The 24617-nt window shown below is 42.8% G+C and overlaps 1 protein-coding gene across 3 annotated transcripts; it reads left to right on the top strand.

Annotated features, from left to right (window-relative positions):
* The first annotated feature begins 3132 nt into the window (after nucleotides 1–3132).
* On the top strand, nucleotides 3133–24611 carry mest (mesoderm specific transcript). 3 transcript variants are annotated; one of them, XM_086010666.1, is made up of 13 exons: nucleotides 3133–3241; nucleotides 3723–3885; nucleotides 5569–5723; nucleotides 7194–7273; nucleotides 7817–7894; nucleotides 9108–9244; nucleotides 9920–9978; nucleotides 10101–10141; nucleotides 12524–12594; nucleotides 13485–13586; nucleotides 18238–18314; nucleotides 18988–19051; nucleotides 24312–24611. In XM_086010666.1, exons 2-13 carry the CDS (start codon nucleotides 3836–3838, stop codon nucleotides 24361–24363), a joined length of 966 nt encoding a protein of 321 aa, XP_085866792.1. In that variant the 5' UTR covers nucleotides 3133–3241; nucleotides 3723–3835; the 3' UTR covers nucleotides 24364–24611. The 3 variants fall into 3 exon arrangements, with proteins under 3 accessions (XP_085866792.1, XP_085866790.1, XP_085866793.1); XM_086010664.1 differs by having other exon boundaries at nucleotides 3134–3241; nucleotides 21389–24611; XM_086010667.1 differs by lacking the exon at nucleotides 3723–3885 and having other exon boundaries at nucleotides 3139–3241; nucleotides 21389–24611.
* The last annotated feature ends 6 nt before the right edge of the window (nucleotides 24612–24617 follow it).

Raw genomic sequence — 24617 nt, forward strand, 5'->3', positions numbered from 1 at the left:
GGTATCTCACGCCGGATGCACCGGGCCAGCACACTGGCAATAATGAAACGTCGTCTTTAATAAAAGTTACTTTCAATAATTTAAATTTATTTGAAAGTGTTTTTTCCACCCCTGCTCTACCATAAATTGTGAGGGAAAAATATTTGGTGCATTGGTATTTGTTTATTTTTCCATTTACAAAAGAAAGGAAAAACTTGCATTTGTGTAGCGTCTTTCACGACCTCAGGACGTCTCAAAGCCAATGAAGTTTAAGATGTAGGATACAGATTTAAGATCATTGGCAAAAGGGCCAGAGGAGAGAGGAGAATTGTTTTTACGCAGCGAATTGTTGTGATCTGGAATGCACTGCCTGAAAGGGTGGTAGAAGCAGATTCAATAATAACTTTCAAAAGGGAAATGGATAAATACTTGAAGGGGAAAAATTTGCAGGGCTATGGGGAAAGGACAGGGGAAATACAACTAATTGGATCGCTCTTTCATTGATCATGCACAGGCAAGATGGCCGAATGACGTCCTGTGTTGTGTCATTCTATGATTTTATAGGACGTGCATAATAGGGTGTACTCTTTTGATTGGGTGCTTAAACAAATTGACTGTAAATTAATAAAACTTTAAATAAAACTTAACAAATCAAATTACAATTTGGCTGTCTGGATTGATAATGCACTCCAGTCCCCGCGGCACCCACCGGTCGTGAAAAGCCTCAAGCGTGCCAGCGGACACCGCATGCTCCATCTTCAGGGCCACCCGGGCGCGAACATGGCCACGGAAGAGAGGCAGGCAATCGGGCCGAACGACCCCCTCGACTGCCTGCTGCCTGGACTTGTTAATGGCTATTTTGGCCAGGCCCAGGAGCAGTCCTACGAGGAGGTATAACAGGGTGTAACATCACTTACTGGTTCTTGTCCAATTTTTGCTTATTTCTGCTTAGTGGTCGGTTTACCTGAAGTTTTATCAACTGAAGCAACTTTTTCGGTTCACTTTGAACATATAAAACTTGTGAAACACCAGCAACAGAATACGCTTCAATTGTCTCTTGTAAAAATATTGCCTAATAACAAACAGGTGACTCCAATCAAGTCTTATTGACCACAGGATCATTCCAGCGCCGGCGAGCTCGAGCTCTTTCGTGACCGGTGGGCGCCGCGGGGTCTGGAGTGCGTAATCGATTTAAGGGGCCAAATTTTAATTTGATTTATCGGGTTTATTTAAAGGGTTTATTTGTTTAAGGGTCTTTTTTTGGGTTTAAAAAAAGAGGACAGGATCATTCCAGCGCCGGCGAGCTCGAGCTCTTTCGTGACCGGTGGGCGCCGCGGGGTCTGGAGTGCGTAATCGATTTAAGGGGCCAAATTTTAATTTGATTTATCGGGTTTATTTAAAGGGTTTATTTGTTTAAGGGTCTTTTTTTGGGTTTAAAAAAAAAGAGGACAGGATCATTCCAGCGCCGGCGAGCTCGAGCTCTTTCGTGACCGGTGGGCGCCGCGGGGTCTGGAGTGCGTAATCGATTTAAGGGGCCAAATTTTAATTTGATTTATCGGGTTTATTTAAAGGGTTTATTTGTTTAAGGGTCTTTTTTGGGTTAAAAAAAAGAGGACAGGATCATTCCAGTCAAGACTACAGGTATTCTGTAACTATCCTTGCAAATACTGCCCCCATTCCCCCAAACTGTTGGGGCATTTCGAGAGGAGTCCAAGGGTATGCCATTTTAAATTTTTACATTAAAATGTGCATTCTATTTTATTTTTGAACACTTTTATACTTCATAATTGACATTTTCCTCCCTTTTAACATTAACAATCTAATAGCCTTTGCATTCTCAATAGACCAAACAGACCCAGCTTCCCCAAAGCATAGCCCCAATTTCTCTTCAACTGCAAATGTTGCTCTCAGCCTTTTTGCCCCCCCCCCCCCCCCCCCCCCCCCCCAATACTGCTCCAGGCTTCCCCTACCCCAACCAAATTAAATATCCACCACCGGTGTACTGTCGCTGCAATATGTACCATCTACAAAATGCACTGTAGAAACTCTCCAAGACTTCCTCGGCAGCACCTCCCAAACCTGTTAGCTTCACCACCTAGAAGGACAAGGTGCATGGGAACACCTCCAAGTTCCCCTCCAAGTCACACACCATTCTGACTTGGACGTATATCGGTCATTCCTTCACCTTTTCAGGGTCAAAATCCTGGAACTCCTTACCTAACCGCACTGTGGGAGCACTTTCACCACACGGGCTGCAGCGGTTCAAGAGAAGGCCACCACTTCCTTCTCAAAGAGCAACTAGGGATGGGCAGTAAATGTTGGCCTTGCCAGTGTCGCAATCATGCTACGAATGAATAAAAATATAGGCGTAAGTGAGATCTTGTGAAAATTGCAGCCCACAGTTTACAGCACTGCCCATCCCAGCAGGAATATGACTCAGGAGCAGCACTTGGGGAAGGGCCTGGTCCTTGTTGATTTTGGTCCACAAACACACAGGCAGTGCTGCCCCTCATCAAGTGTGTGTGGTTGGCACATATGTGTGAGTGGGATGTGTCCCTCCAGAGCGGAGGGGCACTCCATATCAGGCGTGGAGAAACTCTAGTCATAAATTTCTCGGTCCCTTGGTTTGCTGGCGCTTGTTGATGGGTTTCTGCACCCAGCAGATCACAAAAGCATTTGCCAAATCACCGATGCATAACTTGAGGTCTTCTGCAACTGTTGGGCACCGCAGGGGCTGGAGTGCACAGTGGATATAATAGTGATAGCATTATTATTTAAGTTTTATAAGTTTCCTTTTGTTTTCATGGTTTCCTACATTACAACAGTGACTGCACTTCAAAAGTACTTCATTGGCTGTAAAGCGTCTTGGGACGTCGTGAGGCGCAATATACATATATAAATCTTTATTTTTTTAAAGTTCTTAATTAGTTGCGCCCCTTTTAAAAAAAAGAGGGATTTTTTTTTAGGATTCGTTTTTGGTTTGGTGACACTGTGGCAACCCAGTGCCTCTTTGGTGGTTACTTTTGAAAAGAGCCCCACACTGCTGCTGCAAGGGGTTGGTCCAGCCAGGTGACGGGATCTGGCGCGGCAGCTAACCCTCCCGCCCAGCAGGGGGAGCCTTGCTGCTCTGTCTGTGCACTGTGGCATAGGGATGGGAAAGGCGGGGGGGGGCGAGGTCAGTGGAGCTAACGGCGCGACCCGGAAACAATCGTATCCTCAGGTGTGACGGGCAGATTGAGCATGAGAGCTCACCTGAGCGCAGGTAAGCGGCGCCTGGCTGGCAGCTCAGCCCAGTTTAGCCCTGTCTGCAAGCCCAGGGACTAAATATTACTACATTTTACCAGCTTCTTAAATAAAAATTACCTCAATTTGCATATATATATTTTTTGTCGTAAATATTCATATTTAAATCCATTCAGACGTGAAAATATTTTAAATTTGTATTAAGTTTGTTAAAACTTACTTTTAAAGTTTTCCATAGAGTCACAGGAGCAGACTCTTAGTCGTTTTTTTAAGAAGAGAAAGTTATCACAGATTATGTTAAAATGTATTTCTGAGTTTTGTTAAAAATTATTAAAGGTGTCATGACACTGGATCTGTTTAGTAATCCAGACATTAGGTATCTGTTTATAAGTCAAACACAATTTGTATTCAGAATGCTTTATTTAGAAAAAGTACTTGTGTTAGGAAATTTGATCCGAATAACTTGTGTTTTATTTTTCTCTCTTTCCCCTCCTGTCTAGGGTTGTCAACTCAGGTTGGACGTATTCCTGCAGGTTTCATCACATGACCTCCTGCCTTTATCCACCCTGCTCAATCAAACAGACACTACCCCCCCTCCATCTATGATATTTTTATGATAGCAAAATACTGCAGATGCTGGAAATCTGAAACAGCGATTTACTTGTAATTCTTGCAATCTAGTATACTGTATTCGCTGCTCACGATGCGGTCTCCTCTACATTGAGGAGATCAAACGCAGATTGGGTGACCGCTTTGTGGAACACCTCCGTTCAGTCCGTAAGGGTGACCCCGAGCTTCCGGTCGCCTGTCATTTTAATTCACCGCTCCATTCCCACTCGGACCTCACTGTCCTTGGCCTCTTGCATTGTTCCACAGAAGCTCAACGTAAACTCGAGGAACAGCACCTCATCTTCCGATTAGGCACTTTGCAGCCTTCCGGACTCGATATCGAGTTCAACAAGTTCAGATCATAACCTCGGCCCCTATTACATTTTTACTTATATTTTTTTCCACCCCTTTGTTTTGGGTCTTCCCTCCCCCCACCACCTTTCCTTTTTTTTTCTCTCTCCCACATGGCAGCTCTGTCTCATCCTGCCAGTACACTTCACACCTAATCTCAGCCGTCTTTTGTCTCCACTTGTCCTATTAGCATCTCGTCTGGTGTTGAATACCTCTTAATGTCTCTTTTACTTCTTTTGTTCTATCGCAGCCCTGCCTTCGATCTATTTTATTTCCTTTCCCGTTTTGAAAAAGGGTTTCGACCCGAAACGTCAACTCTAATTTCTCTCCACGGATGTTGCCTGGCCTGCTGAGTTTTTCCAGCATTTTCTGTTGTTATTTTTATGATATTTTTATAACTAATAAACAAAAGTATTCAAAGAAAATGAACAAAAATACACCGATTTTTAACACTCCTAGATTTCTTCTGGGTTACTTGAAGCCGTGCCCAGGAGATTACTGTTTAATTCCTGGAGACTCCAGGGCAATCCTGGAGGGTTGGCAACTCTGCTCCCGGCCTCTCATGCTGGAGTGTGTACAATGGTTCGTGGAAGCCCTCTGGTATGGCTCGGTGACAAATTTTGTTTAATATCACTTCTGTGAAGTGCCTTGGGATGTTTTACTACGTTAAAGGTGCTATATGCAAGTTGAAGTTGTTTTCTGGTACTTTGCCCATCATGTACAAGCCTCCAGGAGCCATTCAACCGTGGCTGTTGCCTACAGCCCAATCAGAAACCAGATGTAGGCATGGTATTTTTAAAATGTACACTTTCATAACTGGATTACGAGCAGGAGCAGAAACCCCTTGATGGTTTTCCTCTCTCTTTCTCCATCTCCCTGTCCAGTGTAGGGACTCCTTGACCAATCGTATAGCTGCAAGTACTGCCCTGATTGAGGTCAGTGAACTCGGCACAGGCCATGGATCAAACCTTAGGAGCTTGCCCAAGCAACCATTTGTGAGGCTGGATAGTGTATGTGGCAAGCTGTTGAACTATGGGGAGCTTCAGAACTGAGCCTGCTCTTTGTTTTTGTATGGGAGGGAACAGTTCCAATTTGGCTGGTGGTTTAACTTGGCTCCATAGCTGTTTGCCCCTTTGAGTTGAGTGGTGGTTTAAAGGTTAGCCATAACATTTGAATAACATTGGAAAACTATGTTCTCTAGTGGGGAGGAAGTTATAAAGCTTGTGCAGATCGTGATATGTTTGGAGTATAATTCCGTGGTTATTGGTGGTAACTTTTTTCTCCCACCAGTATCTAATTTGTAAGTCAGTTCCACTTGCAAGGAAGATCCAGGATTGGATTTTGTTTGATGAATCCTTACGTGGTAGTTTTTGTTCTCTTTTTAAGGATGAAAGAGTGGTGGATCCAGGTCGCACTTCTCGCTGCACCGCTCATTGCTGTCTACCTTCACGTCCCTCCCCCCACTCTCTCACCATCTCTATATTCATGGAGAATGGCTGGAGCCTTCTTTACCTTCAAAGATCACCGCATTTTTTACAGAGGTGAGAGTTTTTGTACAGTATGACCATGATCTGATTAATTGACGGAGCAGGCCCGAGGGGCTAAATGGTCTACTCCTGTTCTTCGTGTTCCTATGGTGTGGCTTTAATGAATCTGTAATTGTGCTATCTATAAATGTTTATGCTTATTGCTCCATGTGTGTCACAAATAATGTTTGTCTTGGGTTGGCTCGCATTTCTAAATACACTTTTTTTTGAAAAGCTTAGTTGAAACTGGTGCCTGTTCTCCAAGTTTACAATGCCGTCTGTGAGAATAAATAGGCAGACTCTTTTGATCAGGAATTAGTTAAGGTAAAGCCTCTCTTTGAGGACCACATGTTTAAAATGAAAGGTCATAAGGTGTGAGCAGCTCAGCAAGCACGTTAAAAATTGTATTGTAAGTTGTGCCATTTTATCTCAAAAGGAGTCTTTGACCACCTGTAGTAATTTGTCCCTATAATTATAGAATGGTTACAGCACAGGAGGCCATTCGGCCTGTCGAGCCCATGCCGGCTCTCTGTAAGAGCACTTCAGCTAGTCCCACTCTCCCGCCCTTTCCCCGTAGCACCGCAAATTTATTTTCCTTCAAGTACTTATCCAATTCCCTTTTGAAAGCCACAATTGAATCTGCCTTAACCACCCTTTCAGGCAGCGCATTCCAGATCATAACCACTCGCTGCGTAAAACAGCTTTTCCTCATGTCGCCTTTGGATCTTCTGCCAATCACCTTAAATCTGTGTCCGCTGGTTCTCGATCCTTCCGCCAATGATACTATCCCAAGGAAATGTTTTGAGAGCCAGAATTATTGTCACAGGGCAAAGCAGAATCATTACTTATGATCAATTTAACTGAGCTTTGCAGCCAGTCCTAGCTTCAAGGGAGAAATATCCTTAAAGCTGGGCTGTGTCACCAGCTGGGCAGTTACTTTCTCATTCAGTAGGAAAGCCTCTGTAGCAAAGCCTATATATTGCATACCCTTGTATGGAGAGAGACATTAATGTTAGGCTACTTTGATCCAAATACCTTGTGTTTTATTAGAGTCTAATGGTGGCATGTAGCTGCTTTAAGAACTTGATCCAGAGTAGCATTTATCATCCATGTTGTGCCGGGGTCCAAATGTGACTCTTGGGAAGAAGGCTGGTCTTTGACAGATGGAAAAATAGTAACCATGCTTGCATTTATATAGCAACTTAAACTCTTGAGATGCTTCAGAATGATAACACGATTAATTAAGGTATAGTGACTGTTATGTTGACAAACGGGGCAACAATTTGTGCACAGCAAGATCCCACAAACAGCAATGAGACGAATTAATCTGTTGTTTTTGATCGTATTAGTTGAGGGAGGAATGTTGGCTGAGACCCCTGCTCTTCTTCAAATAGTACCGTGGGATCTGTAGCGTTTACCTTAACCACTGGAACTGGTAGGGTGTCCCCTTAAGCTGTCTTAATGCGACCTGCTTGTGAATTTCAGATTCCCTGGGTGCTGTTGGCAGTTCTGACATGGTAATCCTTTTGCATGGCTTCCCAACATCGAGCTATGACTGGCACAAGGTAAGGAGCAGTGTAGAAGAATGCCAAGACTTGGTCAAATTTTTTAAGTTTTCTCCCATTTTTGATTTTGATGTGGGGCGGGAGACCGTGATTTTACCTGCGTTATGAATAAAGTGTTGCACTGTCAGAGATAAAACTGGATTGAATGCAGTAGAAATTTAAGGGAACTACTTCCATCGCCAAAATATCTAAAATCTGAGAGCTTTGAACTCTGAACTTTGCTATTCCAGCTGGTACGATGGCAACAGGACTTTAGTTGCTCATTGCACACCTTCACTCGGGAGGGGTGAAATTGGCCAGGATTCTCACTCCTAATTGCTACTGAAAACCAATTTAACACAATATACCCTCAATCCTAGGGTGCTGTTTGAAAAATATATTGTTAAATGTAAATCTGAAATAAACTGGAGTGAGTAATTGAAGGGATCTCTTTATTTGAGCGAGTTCCCCTTTAACAACTGAAGCTAGTCGCTAGTCAACTGAAGCATTTTATAGAACGGTGGAGAGCATTAAAGGGGGATTGTAACCTGCTTTTTGTTTTAGATCTGGGAAGGCTTGACGCTGAGGTTTAATCGAGTTATTGCACTAGATTTTCTTGGCTTTGGATTCAGCGATAAACCCGTGAGTATGTGGTCCCTGAGTCTCGGGGTGTAGTATCAAATGTTCGGTACCTTTGCTGGAGGTTTAACCCTTTGAACGCTAGTCAGTATTCACCGGTCTGTAGATACGCTCGGTGGTCGTCAACTGTTGGTTTTGTTAATTTGCAATAAACTTATAGGGGTCGAGTTTCCACTAGTTACATCCGCACAATCCGGGCGAAATCAGTTGAATTGGTGCAAAAGTTCAGGGAATTTAAAACGTAGGTGAGTTACGCCCAAAATCACGTGTGTTCGTGTTTTCCGCGATCTTTTACGTTGGTTTAAGATTCAGTTTGCCCGAATCAGGCCCCGTTCACAAAGCTGGCCACACCCCCAGGTCGACATTCCGAGATTCCGACGATTGCGCTGGTTCGGGAAGGCTCTTCAAATTCCGCTCGATTTTCTTGGGTGCACAGGCACCAGTAGGCACTTTTTAAAAGATTTTTCACATCAAAAAATATTGAATTTACTAAGAAACTGACTAGTGTACAGCAATGAAAGTAGTAAGTGGTTCAGAAGAGTTATTTCAATTCACTTTCAGTGATTTTTTAAAATCGGGTTACTCACAGGTGGAGGACTGGATGCCCTTAATTAAAATGTGTATTTTTGGAACTGCACCAGGTTACCACTCTTAAAAAGTATTCCTTGATGTATTTAATGGAAAGAATAAAACATAAACAATTACATTGTATTATGCTGCCCGATTGTGCTGGTTCATGGAAGATTTTATGTTTGTGATTATGCAAATGACCTAGCCAGTATCCCTGAACCAGTATCACTAAAACAGATTATCTGGTCATTTCTCATTGCTGTGTGTGGGAGCTTGCTGTGCACAAATTGGCTGCCACGTTTCCTACATTACACCAGCGAGTACACTTCAAAATGACCTCATTGACTGTGAAGCACTTTGGGATATCCTGAAGCCATGAAGGGTGCCATATAAATGCAAGTTTGTTTTCTTTCTGTCAGTCTGTCTGTCTGTCTGTCTGTCTGATCATACATCCCATTGCCACGTTTGCCTACATAAGTTATTTCACTTCAAAAAAGTAACTCATTGGAAGAGCCTCTTTAAAATGTCTGGACGTTATTGTGTAATTGCAAGTATTCTCATAAGATGCATCTATTTTGGCAGGTGGTTGGGGGTGTTCAGTATTCGGAGGGTTAACTGACACCGCAATGAATTTGTTTTTCATTAGAGGCTGCACAGATACTCCATCTTTGAGCAGGCAGATATTGTCCAGGGGCTAATGGTGGAATTGGGCCTAACTCAGCAGAAAATCAACATCCTGGCCCATGATTACGGAGACACCGTTGCACTGGAGCTGCTGTACAGGTTATCACTTTAAGATGGAGCGGTATTTGGGGGTGGGGAAGGTCGCTAACAGCAACAATGCCAAGTGCATTTTCATAAATGTCTTAATTGTATGTTGTTCGCCTTCTGTTTTTTTTAAAACTTGCATTTGCTGAGCTCCTGGTGAGGTTACGTTTCACTGGTGGCAGCAGCCCCCTCCCCCAAACAGAGTGTTTTATTGGACAATCTCTGCAGGCGGGCTGTTCAGTTGTGGAGGGAACCACACTGAGCAAAATCTCGGTCTGTTCTTGGCTGGATCAGGAGTGGAGACCTTGCCCGATTTCCTCCTTTCCTCTGGGACAATGTTAAGGCATTGCAACACCTACGTTGCTGCCTTCGCTGGGATCACTCACTTGGCACGGACCATGAATCAAACCTGAGGTTTGGATAGCTCGGCACTAGCACCAGGCAAAGATTGAATGGACCGCTGAGCGGAACTCTGCACCAAACCGCCTGTGCAGACAGGCGGAGCTTCACTGTTGCTGGGCGAGAATGATGCCTAAACCGGCCAGGTGATCCTAGTCTGCCGGAGCCCACCGGTCCCGGTCTTAGGCCGGCATCTGCGGTAGAACCGATATCTAACGTGGCTGCAATGTAATCCCACTATTGGAAGTTTCACAGTTCAAATGATCGAACATTATCTCTCCTGTGTGTTAGGTCTGAACAGGGTAAACCTGGACATCTGATGATTAATAGCCTGTGTTTATCAAATGGAGGTAATCAACTATTTGGTTATCTTGCTAGTGATTAACTCATTTATTTATATATGTATATCAAAAAAATAATTCCCAATTCCTCTGGCTGACAGCTTACCTTCTATTCTTTGTAATCATTTCAGGAATTTTTCCAGAGACGAACCATCCAAGGTTTCTGCAGAAGGTCTGTATATTATCCATTAAAAAAAAATGGAATGAATTCATTGCATTAAAAGTGTTAGGGTCCATGGGGTGGAAAGTAAGGCCTCAACATGTCATAGATACATTTAAGGGGACGCTAGATAGGTACATGAGGGAGAAAGGAATAGAAAGATAAGGTGAGATCAAGTAAATAGAGTGGGAGGTGGATCGTGTGGAGCATAAACACCGGCATAGACTGGTTAGGCCGAATGGCCTGTTTCTGTGCTGCAAATTGAATGAAATGTGGTGATGCCTTGAGGTTGAGAGGCCTTAAAGCACCAGCTTGCTGTCAGCAAGTGCTAAACACAGCAGGGAACAGACGAGGTTGCTGGATGAGAAAGCGCAGCCAACACTCGGATATTTGGCAATCGTGTCTGTTCGTTCAAGATGGGTGAAGGCGTGGTGCAGCAGGTATGTGTGCACCTTTCCTGTTCCTGGGCCGTGAAGAGGTGTATGTTGGGCCAGAGTTGTTCATGGTGGAGCAAATCAAAAGTAGCTGATCTATAGCTTATGGGGAATAGTGCTTTAATTTTTTTGTTGTTTCATCTGTGTTTTCAATTCGGGCTAGCAGAATTTAAGTGATATGTTAAGATATAAGTCACTTTATTTTTTTCTTTCCTTCCATATCTCTTTCTGCCCCACCTACCCCCAGAGTCACCAACTCTTGCTGGGGTACAGTTCCACGGGCATGAGAGCTGCCCAGTTCCTCATCCAAGTGTCTAATCCTCATGTTAGACCTGACAGCGGGTCTTGGCAGGCTAGTTAACCACATTTGACGGGGTGTTCAGCATTACAGGTTAACTCGAGCCTGATCCTGATCATGTCCATACCTGTCCTATCAGTGGTTCGCAATCAGAAACAGGAGACTTGGATTTTTCTTTCCTGTCGCCAACAGGGGATAGTTGGGGCATCTTACCGCTGACAGCACCTGAGATCAGCTAACTCAGCACAGACTGCACCTGGAATCTTGTTGACAACACCAGAGATGAGCTAACTGGAGGATTGTACCTGGCACATTGTTACTCATGTGGCTTAATACCATAGAAGGTGGTGCGTTTACTGATTCCACCATCGGAGGAATGCCATATGGCGACTTCGAGTACCCCATTTTGTTTATAGCGTCTCTTCCATTTCCCACACTATGCTAACAGAACAAGCTCTCTGACCCTTTCAATTCTCTGATGGTGCCTCACATTTAAAAAAAAAAAAAAAATTTCAATGCAGTTTTTTTAAAGAGTTTATTAGATGTTTATTATCAAAAAAGTAAAATGCAAATATTGGTTCAAGACTTAAAGGCTTCCTCCTGGGTTGGCTTTCGCTGAAATTTTAAATCACTAGTATTACTAATGCATAAATTTTAATACCGTATACTCATTTTATTCATCTGGGCTTTACACTGTCTTTAAGATATGATGCACCCTTGTTGTCAGGAATGAGCAGCAAAAAGAACGAAAGACTTGGATTTCTAGAGCGCCTTTCACGACCACCGGACAGCCAAGTACTTTTTAAAGTGTAGTCACTATTGTGATACAGTATAGGAAATGCGGCAGCCAATTTATGCACAGCAAACTCCCACAAACAGCAGTATGATAATGACCAGATAATCTGTTTTAGTTATGTTGATTGAGGGATAAATAACTCCCCTGCTCGTCTTCAAAATAGTGCCATAGGATCTTTTACGTCCACCTGAGAGAGCATACGGAGTCTTAGTTTAACGTCACATCCAACGGCAGTGCAGCACTCCCTCAGCACTGCACTGGAGTGTCAGCCTAGACTGTTGTGCTCAAGTCTCTGGAGCGGGACTTGAACTTGACTTGAAAGAGTTAACATGGACAGTAAAAATTCAATTCCTATTTCTCCAACAAGCCAGTTTATCACAAAGTATCCAATACGGTTTGGAACTGGGAATGAAAAGTTGCTGCAGTACTTTTCTATTATAACTAGTTAATGTGCTGTGGCATTACTCGCTGTCGGATGATGGTTATTATTTTTGTACATATAAGGGATGGTGACGGAGTTGGGACAGAGACTTCAGAAACCGGTTCCACAGAGCCACCTAGTGACCAGAGCCTGCAACTACATTGTGATGGTTGACAGCAATTTACAATGAGAAATGTTGACACAAAAGTGTAACACAAAAAATGATGACAACAGGAAGTGAGGTTTATGGACAGGAAGTGCACATTCTACACAGGACTTCTAATAATTTATATAGTTGTTTCTTCATAACATTCAGTGCCAAGTATGGGGACAGTTGTACATGCACGTATACACAAAAACCTGTATGTGCCTTTTTTTAAATTAAGATACGAGCAATACAATTTCTAAATTAAATTCATAATTTTTTTCCTTTTCTTCACAACAGCTGCTCAAAGACAGCGGATACTTGTCACCAATCTTTACCAGACTTGTGAACTACTACTTCTTCTCAAAAGGGTGAGCTTTGTAACCGTGCATCTGGCAGATCTGGATTACATCCAGCGGGGAACAGAAATAAACTAACCCTCTCTGAGCAAGAATTGGGCAGGGTAGCTGTTCCATTCTCCCAACCCACACATGTTGTTTAACAGTTTGCACAAACTAGGCAATACTGATTTGAACCTTCTGAATTGCTTTACGTGTGAGAGTTAAATTGCTGATTACGATACTTCCCACAAGTATGTGGTGCATTTTCTTCAATTCACTAACATTGGTGAAAAATTATGCCATGAATATAAACCAGGTTTCCCCAGTTTAAACCCGCACTGACCTATTTTGTTAATACTAGTGAACTAAGGAAGATATACCACATGCACATTGTCAGCTTGGTTCAGTTGGACTCTCCTCTCTTGTTGGATGGGTATGGCTTTAAGTCCTACACCAGGCTTTAAGCATGTAATCTAGGCTGACAGTCCAGTACTGAGGGAGTGCAGTATTGAATCAGATGTTAAACTAAGACCAGGTCCACATCTCCTAGTGTTTACTGCACTATTCAATGAACATTAACCACTCTTATCAAAGACCCACCGACAGTACCACCAAGAAATAGATTGGCTAGCATTTATTGCCCATTCCTATTGATAAAACTGAGTGGCTTACTTGGTCACTTCAGAGGGCTTTTAAGAGTCAACCATGTTGGTGTGATATTGGAGTTACATATAGGTCAGACTGGGTAAAAACGGCAGGTTTTGTTCCCTAAAGGACATTAATGAACCAGTTGGGTTTTTACGACAATCCGACAGCTTTCATGGTCACTTTTACTGATACCAGTTTTTATTTTCATCAAAAATGTAACTTTGGGCTGTGATGAAACCTCCTGAAGGGATACTTATTCTGGACTTTTCCAGGATCAGTGCAGTGTTTGGACCCCACACACAGCCCACGAACGCAGAGTATTGGGACATGTGGACCGCTATCCGGGTCAATGACGGGAACCTGGTGATGGACAGGTGAGTGAAGCACCTGGAGCCTCTCAACTTGCATGTTCTGGTCACAGCTCGCAGCCGAGGCATCAGGCTGCAGCCTTCGGTTCGTGTTTAGCTGTAGGTAGCCCAGGCGTTGCTTCGTTGTAGAAAACGATTTACTGTTGCTCAGAAATGAGCACCTTCATCGTTGCAGCACCCGGGCAGCTGATCGCCCTACAGGTGGTAAATGTAAATGTTCGTGGGATGTTGTGCAATGCCAAGTTAGTTGCTCCAGCTGTAGACTGTAGGCTGCTTCATCTGGTGTTAATTGTGCAAACGTTCCAGAATTTATGCGTGAGGGGAATAATCTGTGCCAAGCACGCCTTGTCTGCTAATATATATATTAACAACAAAAATATATTCCAGTGAGAGAGATTTTAAGAGAAGGGAGCACTATGTGTGGCTAACTAAGGAAGTAAAGGATGGTATCAAATTGAAAATGAAGGCGTACAATGTTGCCAAGATTGGGGGAGAGAGAGATGAATTATGAGAATAAGCTGGCAAGAAACATTAAAACAGATAGTAAGAGCTTCTACAGGTATATAAAAAGGAAGAGGCTAGCTAAAGTAAATGTTGGTCCCTTAGAGGATGAGACTGGGGAATTAATAATGGGGAACGGGGAAATGGCAGAGACTCTGAACAAATATTTTGCATCTGTCTTCAGTGTAGAAGACACAACATCCCAATAATGGATAATCAAGGGGCCACAGGGAGTGGGGAACTAAAGACAATCACTATCACTAAGGAAATAGTACTCGGTAAAATAATGGGACTAAAAGACGTCAAGTCCTCTGGACCAGATGGCCTGCATCCCAGGGTCTTAAAAGAAGTGGCTGCAGAGATGGTGGATGCATTGCTTGCAATATACCAAAATTCCCTGGACTCTGGAGAGGTCCCAGCGGATTGGAAAACCGCTAATGTAACACCCCCGTTTAAGAAAGGAGGGAGACAGAAAGCAGGAAACTATAGACCAGTTAGCCTAACATCTGTCGTTGGGAAAATGCTGGAGTCCTTTATTAAGGAAACAGTAGCAGGGTATTTAGAAAAACATACTGCAGTCAAACAGAGTCAGCATGGTTTTAGGAAAGGGAAATCATGTTTAACAAATTTGCTGGAGTTCTTTGAGGATGTAACAAGCAGGGTGGACAAGGGTGAGCCAGTGGATGTGGTGTATTTGGATTTCCAGAAGGCATTCGATAAGGTGCCACATAAAAGGTTACTGCATAAGATAAAAGCTCACGGAGTTAGGGGTAATATATTAGCATGGATAGAGAATTGGCTAACTAACAGAAAACAGAGAGTCAGGATAAATAGGTCATTTTCTGGTTGGCAAACGGTAAGTAGTGGGGTGCCACAAGGATCGGTGCTGGGCCCCCAACTATTTACAATCTGCATTAATGACTTGGATGACGGGATCAAGTGTAATGTAGCCAAGTTTGCAGATGATACAAAGATGGGTGGAAAAGCAAGTTGTGCAGAGGACTCAAAGAATCTGCAAAATAAGCAGTTTATCAGATGGTATTTTTGCAGCTTAGTAAGAATGAGAGAGGAAAGCTCCGATGCGCATTATCAATAGTAGTATTGATAATAGAAAGAGACAAGCGGGAGGCTTCGAGTGAGAGAGTGATCATCTATCAAACAAGCTTTTTCTCATATCCTGTTCAGGAGTGCGAGACAGGTATTGCAATCTGCTCCCCAGATACAGGAACAGGATTTGTGTGCAGTATAATTTCACTCCCTCGGTAGACTACTACATGTGCCTTTCATATGGATACTAAATGCCCCACCTCCTCTGTGCTTACATATCCCGTCCTTCCTGCTCATTCTCTGAGAAAATAACGGCTGCTGCTACAAGAAGGAAGGGAATCTTATAAATGACCAGCAGAACAAGAGGTGGTCCAGTGGAAGTAACACAAGCTCACTCGGTTGAGCTGGACACCTGATGGGTTTAAAGTATCCGACAATGTCAGTAATTAAAGTCTTAGTGCAATACGTCTCCTGATAATTGGCTAAATCAGAACTTTCAGTTCAGCAGGTTCTGTGCTCTGTTAAACCTCGAACTAAATATGGAGAGTGGTGGTTACATTTTATAAAGAGCAGTTTACACTCAATCTAAGTGTGTTGCTCCAATGTTTTTACATCTGTTTTTACTTGGCATGCAGTATAATTGTTGAGGCACAGAGGTAAGGTTTTCTTATCCCTTCCCACACCCAAAGGGTCTTTTTTTTCCCTCACAGACTTGTGCTTGTGTGAATAAGAGTCCCAGTTACAGCGGGTAATGCTGTGTGGATTAATACCTCTAAAAACAGAAGGCTAAGTAGCTGGTTAGGAACTGGATTGAGGGTTATTGGGTTAAGTACAGATAATCCAATGCTGTAGGCAAACATGCTTTGTCCCTGAGCTGCTGGGACCTTGCAAATGTGCCAAGGAAGGCGTCGGGTCAAATCTGTACAGTATGGACTTAACTCTGAGGGATGAGATGCTGGTTATTGCAAAACCTTTCATCAGGGGAGGAGTTGGGTTGGTCCATGTTTTTTTTAATTCATTGATGGGATGTGGGCGTCGCTGGCTAGGCCTGCATTTAGTGCCCATCCCTAATTGCCCTTGAGAAGATGGTGGTGAGCTGCCTTCTTGAACCGCTGCAGTCCATATGGTGTAGGTACACGCACAATGCTGTTAGGAAGGGAGTTCCAGGATTTTGGCCCAGCGACAGTGAAGGAACGGCGATACAAGTCCAAGTCAGGATGGTGTGTGGCTTGGAGGGGAACTTGTAGGTGGTGATGTTCCCATGCGTCTGCTGCCCTTGTCCTTCTAAGTGGTAGAGGTCGCGGGTTTGGAAGGTGCTGTTGAAGGAGCTTTGGCGAGTTGCTGCAGTGCATCTTGTAGATGGTACACACTGCAGCCACAGTGCGCCGGTGGTGGAGGGAGTGAATGTTGAAGGTGGTGGATGGAGTGCCAATCAAGCGGGCTGCTTTATCCTGAATGGTGTCGAGCTTCTTGAGTGTTGTTGGAGCTGCACTCATCCAGGCAAGTGGAGAGTATTCCATCACACTCCTGACTTGTGCCTTGTAGATGGTGGAAAGGCTTTGGGGAGTCAGGAGGTGAGACACTCGCCGCAGAATTCCCAGCCTCTGGCCTGCTCTTGTAGCCATAGTATTTATATGGCTGGTCCAGTTCAGTTCAGATTGTACGCTGCCAGTGGAAGGCTGGGCCGAAAGGCCTTTCTTTTTCTGTGCTTTTTAACATTTTTATAGTACAGTCTACTCCCCTTAATTCAAATAATCTGATCATTCATATTTTAGCACTAAATTCCCACTTTATTATTTACATGGCTTAGTTCAAATTAATGCAACATTCACTTTGTTTTTAAGAACTAGAAATTACTAGGAGTAGACTAGATGCAATAGACTCACTAATATATAGGAAACTTTTTTTATCCGGGACTGGCATGGTGCCGGTTGATCAAAAAGTCCGGATTACAGAGAGGTATACTTACCAAGGTACGAGAGCCCCGTACACGGCACTTGTGCAGGAGTCCCGGTTGAACGGCCACAGGTGCAGGAACCCCGGTTACATGGCCACAGATCCAGGAACCCCGGTTACACGGCCACTAATATATAGTAAAACTTAACTGAACCTACTCCTGAATTTTGCCGGTTGAGAGAGTTTCCTGTATCTGACTGAAGTCATAAAGGAGATCCAATACTTAGAGATTCAGGGTGAATTGTCACCTTTAAAAGGGAGCTGGATTGATACCTGCTGGGAAGGGAGATATTAATGGGACTGTTTAATCTTTTTTTCCCCCAGGAAGGTAGGATAAGAGTGTTAGAGTTCTTTAAAGTATGATAAACAAGTAGTTCAGGCAAGAATTCTGATGGAATAATTCTGGGCTTTGAATGGAGAGGGCTTGATGGGCCAAATGGCCTTTTCTCACCCCAGACTTTCTTAGTTGTCGTCGTACGTGTCTTCACACTGTTCCCTTTGGGGAACTGTATGAAGTGGTGGAAGGATTTCTGGCCGCGTTAACGCTCCTTCCGTGACCGTAACCATCTACATACCAGCTATTAGGGTGGTTAGTCCTATGGCGGGAGGGTTTCACGGGCTCCCACAACCCATACGGGGGGGGGGGGGGGAGGGGCCACCCACAAGTATCCCGCTGGATGTCAACCCAGAATTTAGAGCCGGAGCTCCGACTCCACTTGCCGGGACTGTCTGGAGCGGGGTTCGAAACCCTACACCTTCTGGCCCAGCGGCGGGGATGCTACCGCTACACCAAAGGCCCACTCCTCTTACATAGTGGGAGCTGAGGAATAAAAATGGGGAAGGTAAAGTATCCTACAGGCAACTGGCCTATTGCTACTGATGGTGCGTCTAATCGAAACAATGAAAGATTCCTCTACCCTACCTCTGCCCACTGCATCCAATCCTGGAAAATGGAAAAATGTCATTGAAGTGTGGATATTGATAAAAATATTCTGTTTGGACAAGAGGGGAAAATAAATTACATCTTGGGTCAGTTACTTAATGCTGATTGTTCCTGATCACGGTGTTATGCCTGTTTAGACTGTCATTTCATTGTCACATTGCCCCAGCTCTTAAAACTGCCAGTATAACATTCTATAGTTTAATTTTTCAGTATCCTGCAGTTCATCAATCAAAGATGGAAGTACAGAGGTCGATGGGTGGGAGCCCTGAGTTCTACCTCTGTTCCATGTGAGTATGCTGAACAAAGTAAGAAACTATTCTGATACACACGAGTTATATACAAATATAATCGTGTGCTATTGATCTGTAATACCATCTCTTCCTTTTAGCAGTATATGCCTTGTGTCATAAGATTATAAACTTGTGGGGTGAATGCACTGTGTGGTACTGAAGCACACAGACCAGCGATATCCCAGGTTCAATCCCAGGCTGTGCTGATTTAGCTAATCTCAGTTTCAGCAGTGGTAAAGATACTATTGGCCTGTGCGCCCTGGATTAAGGAGTGATGAGCAAATCATCCAGAGTTCCTGCTCCAGACTGCTCTTCAGTGACCCCTGTTGGCTGGAGTTCTAGTTACTGGATCTCAGGTTTAAAGAATGTTTTTGTACAACTGTGGAAATAGTTTATTGTGCATCAGAGCTCGGAGTATTAATGTACATTGTTGAGTTACATTTATTCCAACAAATTTTAGCAGTTTGTTAGCTTCAAATAATTGGAACTTGAGCCAGACAAATGCTGGAGCCTTACCTGAATATAACCAGAGGCTTCCACTCTTGTCCCAGTGTAATATGAACACATTCTGGTTCCTTGTAAAAACTGAGTGTTATTAATAAACACTGTTCCACACAGCTGCAGTGACTGACTGAATGAAAATATGCCTAACATCAAACTTTTGTTGCAGTGCATTTAATCTATGGACCACTGGATTCTGTGAACCCTCATCCTGAGTTTCTGAATCTTTATCAGTAAGTGATGATAGAACCATGTTTTTTTGCCCACCTTCTATAACTGATACTTAAATGATTGGAACACACTGGAATTGTCTTCACCATCTGGCTTAGGATCTTTGCTATGTATTGTGGACTTAGATCAGTTATGAAATTGGGCAGGCATATAGCAAATTAAATTTAACACTGATATGTAAACTGTTGCAGGAAGGTCGAAGAAATGTGGAGCATGTATATATAGTCAATGAGATTAGATCAACCCAGGGGACTTGGAAAGAGACCTGGTAGAACTCAATGATGGGGATATCGTGGAAAGATGGGCCAAATGGCCTATCTCATCTGTACTTACCTTTGTTGGTAATAGTAGGCACATCACTTTCAATGTCCAAACAAGCCTTTAGAGAACCTAATAGAATACTAGAATATTTAACCAGAAGAGTGGAATAATAAGTTTATAGAAGTTTCACTAAAGCTTTAAAGTGTACTGGTCTGATCACACTTTAAATAGTGTTCATTTTTGGTTAGCATGTGACAAAAAATAAACATGCATTATGTTGGGTGCAGAAGAGAGCAATGAGCCTCATCCCATGTATAAAGGAAGTGAACTATGAGGAAAGACTTTACAGTATGGAAGAGGTAGCTAAGGAGACTTAACTGAAGTATGTAATAAATTGTATAGATAAGGTGAAGTCAATTATTACTTTAAAGTATAGCAATAAAATAGGAGCCAAGGACATAGAATCACAGGATGTTGCAGTACAGAAGGGAGCGCATTTGTCTCAAGAAATCTGTGCCAGTGTTTTTCTCCACGAGTCGCCTGGTCAAATCCTACTCTGCTGCTCCTTATTTTTCAAGCAACTATCTAATTCCCTTTTAAAAGTAGCCTTGAAAGGTTGAAGAGCTCATAAATGGAAATTAGTGAAAAGTAAATTTAGAACCAATACCAAGTAAAAAAAACTTTAAACTCAATGTTTTGAATGGTCTACCAAGAAAATAACATTGGGGGGGGGGGGGGGGAAGGATGGTTATTCAAATACAATTTGATCCACAATGGGAGATTTATTGTACCAATTGGATGAATGGTCTTTTCTCATGTATCTAATAGTCTCTCAGTGGGCTTGTGTCTGATGCACAACGTTGACATTTGGTTTCATTTGAATGTGGTGCCAGTTACCGCCAGGTCCTGAATTGGGTGACAATCAAAGGCAGTGAGTTAAAGCACCTTAAGAATTTCTATTCTATTTGAGACTTGAATGAAGCAGAAACCAAATTAATTACACTGAAGCCTGCAATTTTGTTCTTTTCTGTTACAATAAGAATTTTTTTTCCCCAGAGTATAACTTCTTTCTATTCCCCTCTTCTCACCATTGTAAGTGTTAATAGTTTAAATATCTGTGTAAGAGGGCCTAGCCAGTGGAAACGTCCTACTCGCTGTGTACTGAGCTGGTGATGTGATTTAATGGCATCGCCGTTGGCTCAGTGGTAATATTCTCGCCTGAGTCAGAAGGTTGTAGGTTCAAGTTCCGCTCCATAAACTTGAGCACGTAATCTAGGTTGACACTTCAGTGTTGTACTGTCAGAGGTGCCGTCATTGGATGGGACGATAAACCCAGGCTCCATCTGCCCTCTCAGGTAGACATAAAAGATCCCATGTCTCTATTTCGAAGAAGAGCAGGGGAGTTCGCCCTGTGTTTATTTATCCCTCAACTGACATTACTAATAAAGCAGATAAACTGGTCGGTAACTCATTGCTGTCGATGGGACCTTGCTGCTGCTATTCCCTACATTACAGTATTTAATTGGCTGTAAAGCACTTTGGGACATCCTGAAAGCCACTATATAAATTCAAGTTGTTCTTTGATGGCTAGTCACCTTGGATCAGAATCTAGGGTTAGGAATGGCAGTCCCACTTAATTGAGGTTCGTTGACTGAGTCTGCCACTGATGCCAATTGAGGGTGTGCAAGGGCATTAACCTGCCTTGAAATGTTGTGTTGCTATGACAGCACAGTCCCTAGTACATTGTGTTTCTCAACATTAAGTATGTTGCAGTGAAAAGTACTTCCTCAGATTATCATCCTCCTTTAAGGAGTATGGAGCAGTGAAAGCCTCAGCTGATTGGACAAGCAGACATTGGTCTTGCTCACAAGTCTAATCTGCTCAGTTGGGTCAAGAAGTCTACTGAAAACAATACGGTTACAGACATTTTAAAACAAACCTCACTGTTACTATGGTAATACATTCTGCTTGGCGAAAGGTACAAGGTTACTTTACAGTTGTTGGTTGAAAGAGGAGAGGGGTTCTGTTGGGTAGGACTAAGTAGAAAGACTCCACTCCAGATGATTGTTTTCTTTCAGGAAGTTGGTACCGAAGTCAACAGTGTCAGTTCTCGATGACCACATCAGTCATTACCCTCAGCTTGAGGACCCTTTGGGCTTTGAACAAGCCTACACTAACTTCATCAACTCCTTCTGAACTGTCTGTTACAGCACTGGACTTTGACCACTCTGGACTAGTAAAAGTTCATCAGCTGCTTCTGCATTATGGGAATTCTGGTACCAAATGATATTTATAGGCCAAAAGGAGAAAAAAAAAAATCACATGCTGGAAATCTGAAATAAAATCCAGAAACCTTGGAAATGCACAGCAGATGAGTCAGGATGCTTTGGGTGGTACCTTCATCAAGAGTTCAAGGATCACCATACCCAAGGTGTTAACCTTTCTCTCAGATACTGGTCGACCTGCTGTGCATTTGCAGCATTTTCTGCTTCGATGTTTATAGTCTTTTTGTTGTACGTGTGTGAATGTTTCACTGCCTTAATGCGTGATAATTTAGTGTGGGGATTACTGCATGTAACATCCATTAGTTGCACACATCTGACCAATTGTAAATAGTTCCCTTTACAAATAATTCATGGGGCAAACCTTGTCAGGACTGGGAAATAATACTTCCAATGTCAGGATTATTATACATTTTTGTTAGTTGTATCCCACCATTTAATGACCGAGTCAGTTTTTTTTTTATAGTTAACTGCCTCTCAGCAATCGGTTTCTTCTGCATTCTATAATAATATGAGGGCTGACTCAATAAGAGGTCTTTAAAATTATAAAAGGGTAGACAGAAGATGTTTCCATTTGTGGGGGAATCCAAAACTATAAGATAGTCACTAAAAAATCCAATAAGTAATTCAGGAGAAACTTCTTTACCCAGAGAGTGGTTAGAACGTGGAACTCACTACCACAGGGAGTAGGTGAGGCGAATAACGTAGATGCCTTTAAGGGGAAGCTAGACAAGTACATGAAAAAGGGTTAGATGAAGGAGGGTGGGAAGAGGCTCATGGAGCATAAACACTGGCACAGACCAGTTGGGCCGAATGGCCTGTTTCTGTGCTGTGAATTCTATGTAAAATCACTGATATTTTGAACAAGTAATATTGTCCCTTGTGCAAAACTACACTACCAATGTTTAGCACAATCAGGCTGGTTACCTAGTAACACCTACACCTGCGGGACTGGCAAGGTCAAATGTAGCCATTCGGTTCACACACTTTTATAATCTTCCCCCAGTTACAATTCATTCTTTTAGTTCATGGTTGCCCAATTTCACAGAAACCCCACAGTGCAGATAGAGGCCATTTCGGCCCATCGAGCCTGCACCGACACATATCCCACCCGATCCCCGTAACCCCATGTATTTAATCCCCCTAACACTAAGGGTCAATTTATCACAGCCAATCAACCTAACCCGCACATCTTAGGACTGTGGGAGGAAACCGGAGCACCCAGAGGAAACCCACGCAAACACGGGGAGAATGTGCAAACTCCACACAGACAGTCGCCCGAGGCCGGATTCGAACCCGGGTCCCTGGCGCTGTGAGGCAACAGTGCTAATTTGACAAAGTAAAATTGGTGAGTTACTGAATCTTATATTCTATATTGGGCTAAAAGGTTTAAATTATGGGGACAGGTTGTGTCGACTAGGCTTGCATTCCTGTTGAATAGAAGATTAAGGGGTGATCTAAGATGATTAAAGGATTTGATCGGGTAGATCGAGAGAAACTATTTCTGCTGGCGAGGAGTCCAGAACAAGGGGACATAACCTTAAAATTAGAGCTAGGCTGTTCCGGGGTGATGTCAGGAAGCACTTTTTCCACACAAAGGGTACTGGGCATCTGGAACTCCTCCCACCTCCCCAAAAAACTGTTACGGCTAGGTCAATTGAAAATTTCAAAACAGGTTTTTGTTAGGTACGGGTTACGGAACCAAGGCGGGTAAATGGAGTTAACAAATCATGATCTAATTGAATGGTGGAATAGGCTCGAGTGGCTGGCTGGCTCCTGTTCCTATTTGTAATCCACCATAATTCAGACTCCTGCTTGTTCAGCAGTAAAATCGGATTTGAATTATCACTTTGCTAGGCAGTGAAAATAAGAAGTTTGTGCAATCTTCTGTTACTGAGTTACAAATATAATATCTACAGCGGTCCACAACAATCCAATTTTTCCATGTACAAAAAAAATTCCAATTAACTAATTGGTAAGCAAGGTCAAACTCTTTCTTGTACATCGTAGTTTGGTACACACTGGTTTCATTCTTATTGTCTTCATAATTGCAAATCAAGTAACAATAATTGGTATAAAAGAGATTGTGAATTCTCAAAATGCAGAGCTGGTTAGTCAGCCTCTGAACTAGAAAGGTAGGTTAATGTTTCAGCATGATACTGTAAAAGGATCCCTAAAATGTTAACCTACCTCATGTCAACCAAGCTGCTTGTGAGTGTCCAATTCTAACAGTGATTGGATGTGAGATAGTTGCACATTTAGAAAACATGCTGTAGGATAAATCAGCAAGTCAATAGCACTAGCTCTTATTTGATGCAAGAGTCTCTTAAATGATTGCTACAGAAGTATTTTGAGTAACAGTACCATTTCAATAAGACCTGCTGCATAGTTAGCTAAACCTATAGAATCTCAAACTAAAGTCCAAGACTTGCATACCACTCCCATAGCTGGGACACACTTAGTATTTGTCACATTCTTGAAAAAAGCTCATCTAATGCATGCTACTTCTCTCCTCTTTAACCTCAAAGCTCTTACCAAAATCACCATGGTAATTAAGTCTCTACTTCTAAATATACAATCTTCCCTGCTAAAATTGACCGTTTCCTACTCAAACTCAGGAACTGAAAGCAGTGAAACTCCATATCCCCCTCTTAGAATCTCTTAAAAACATAAGCTTTGTGTCACCTAAACTAAATGACCTCTTCTCTACCATTTTCAGCTTTGGGCAGTGTTCTGCAACATGGATCTTGAGGTTAAAGGAGGGAAAATAAAGCATCCATTTGATCAGAAAATTCTGGTATGTTAAGTCTTGCTGCTAATGTACAAGAATGAGAACAATTCAGTTCTCACCTTGCAGTGGTGGAAGATTTGGCAGTTCTGCTCATTGCTAGTTAATGTTCCCCAGTCAAGCAGGATGCTGTACTGCAGTGGCACTTCACTTCCCATCCTGTTAAAGGGATGTTGTGTAGATGGTTACTGAACATTGCAAAAGCACAAATGATGGTGTTTGTTGTGCTACATTGCA

Source organism: Somniosus microcephalus, chromosome 17 (genome assembly GCF_052327205.1).
Source record: "Somniosus microcephalus isolate GS21.2 chromosome 17, FLI_Smic_1.0, whole genome shotgun sequence".
NCBI classification, from domain to species: Eukaryota; Metazoa; Chordata; class Chondrichthyes; order Squaliformes; family Somniosidae; genus Somniosus; species Somniosus microcephalus.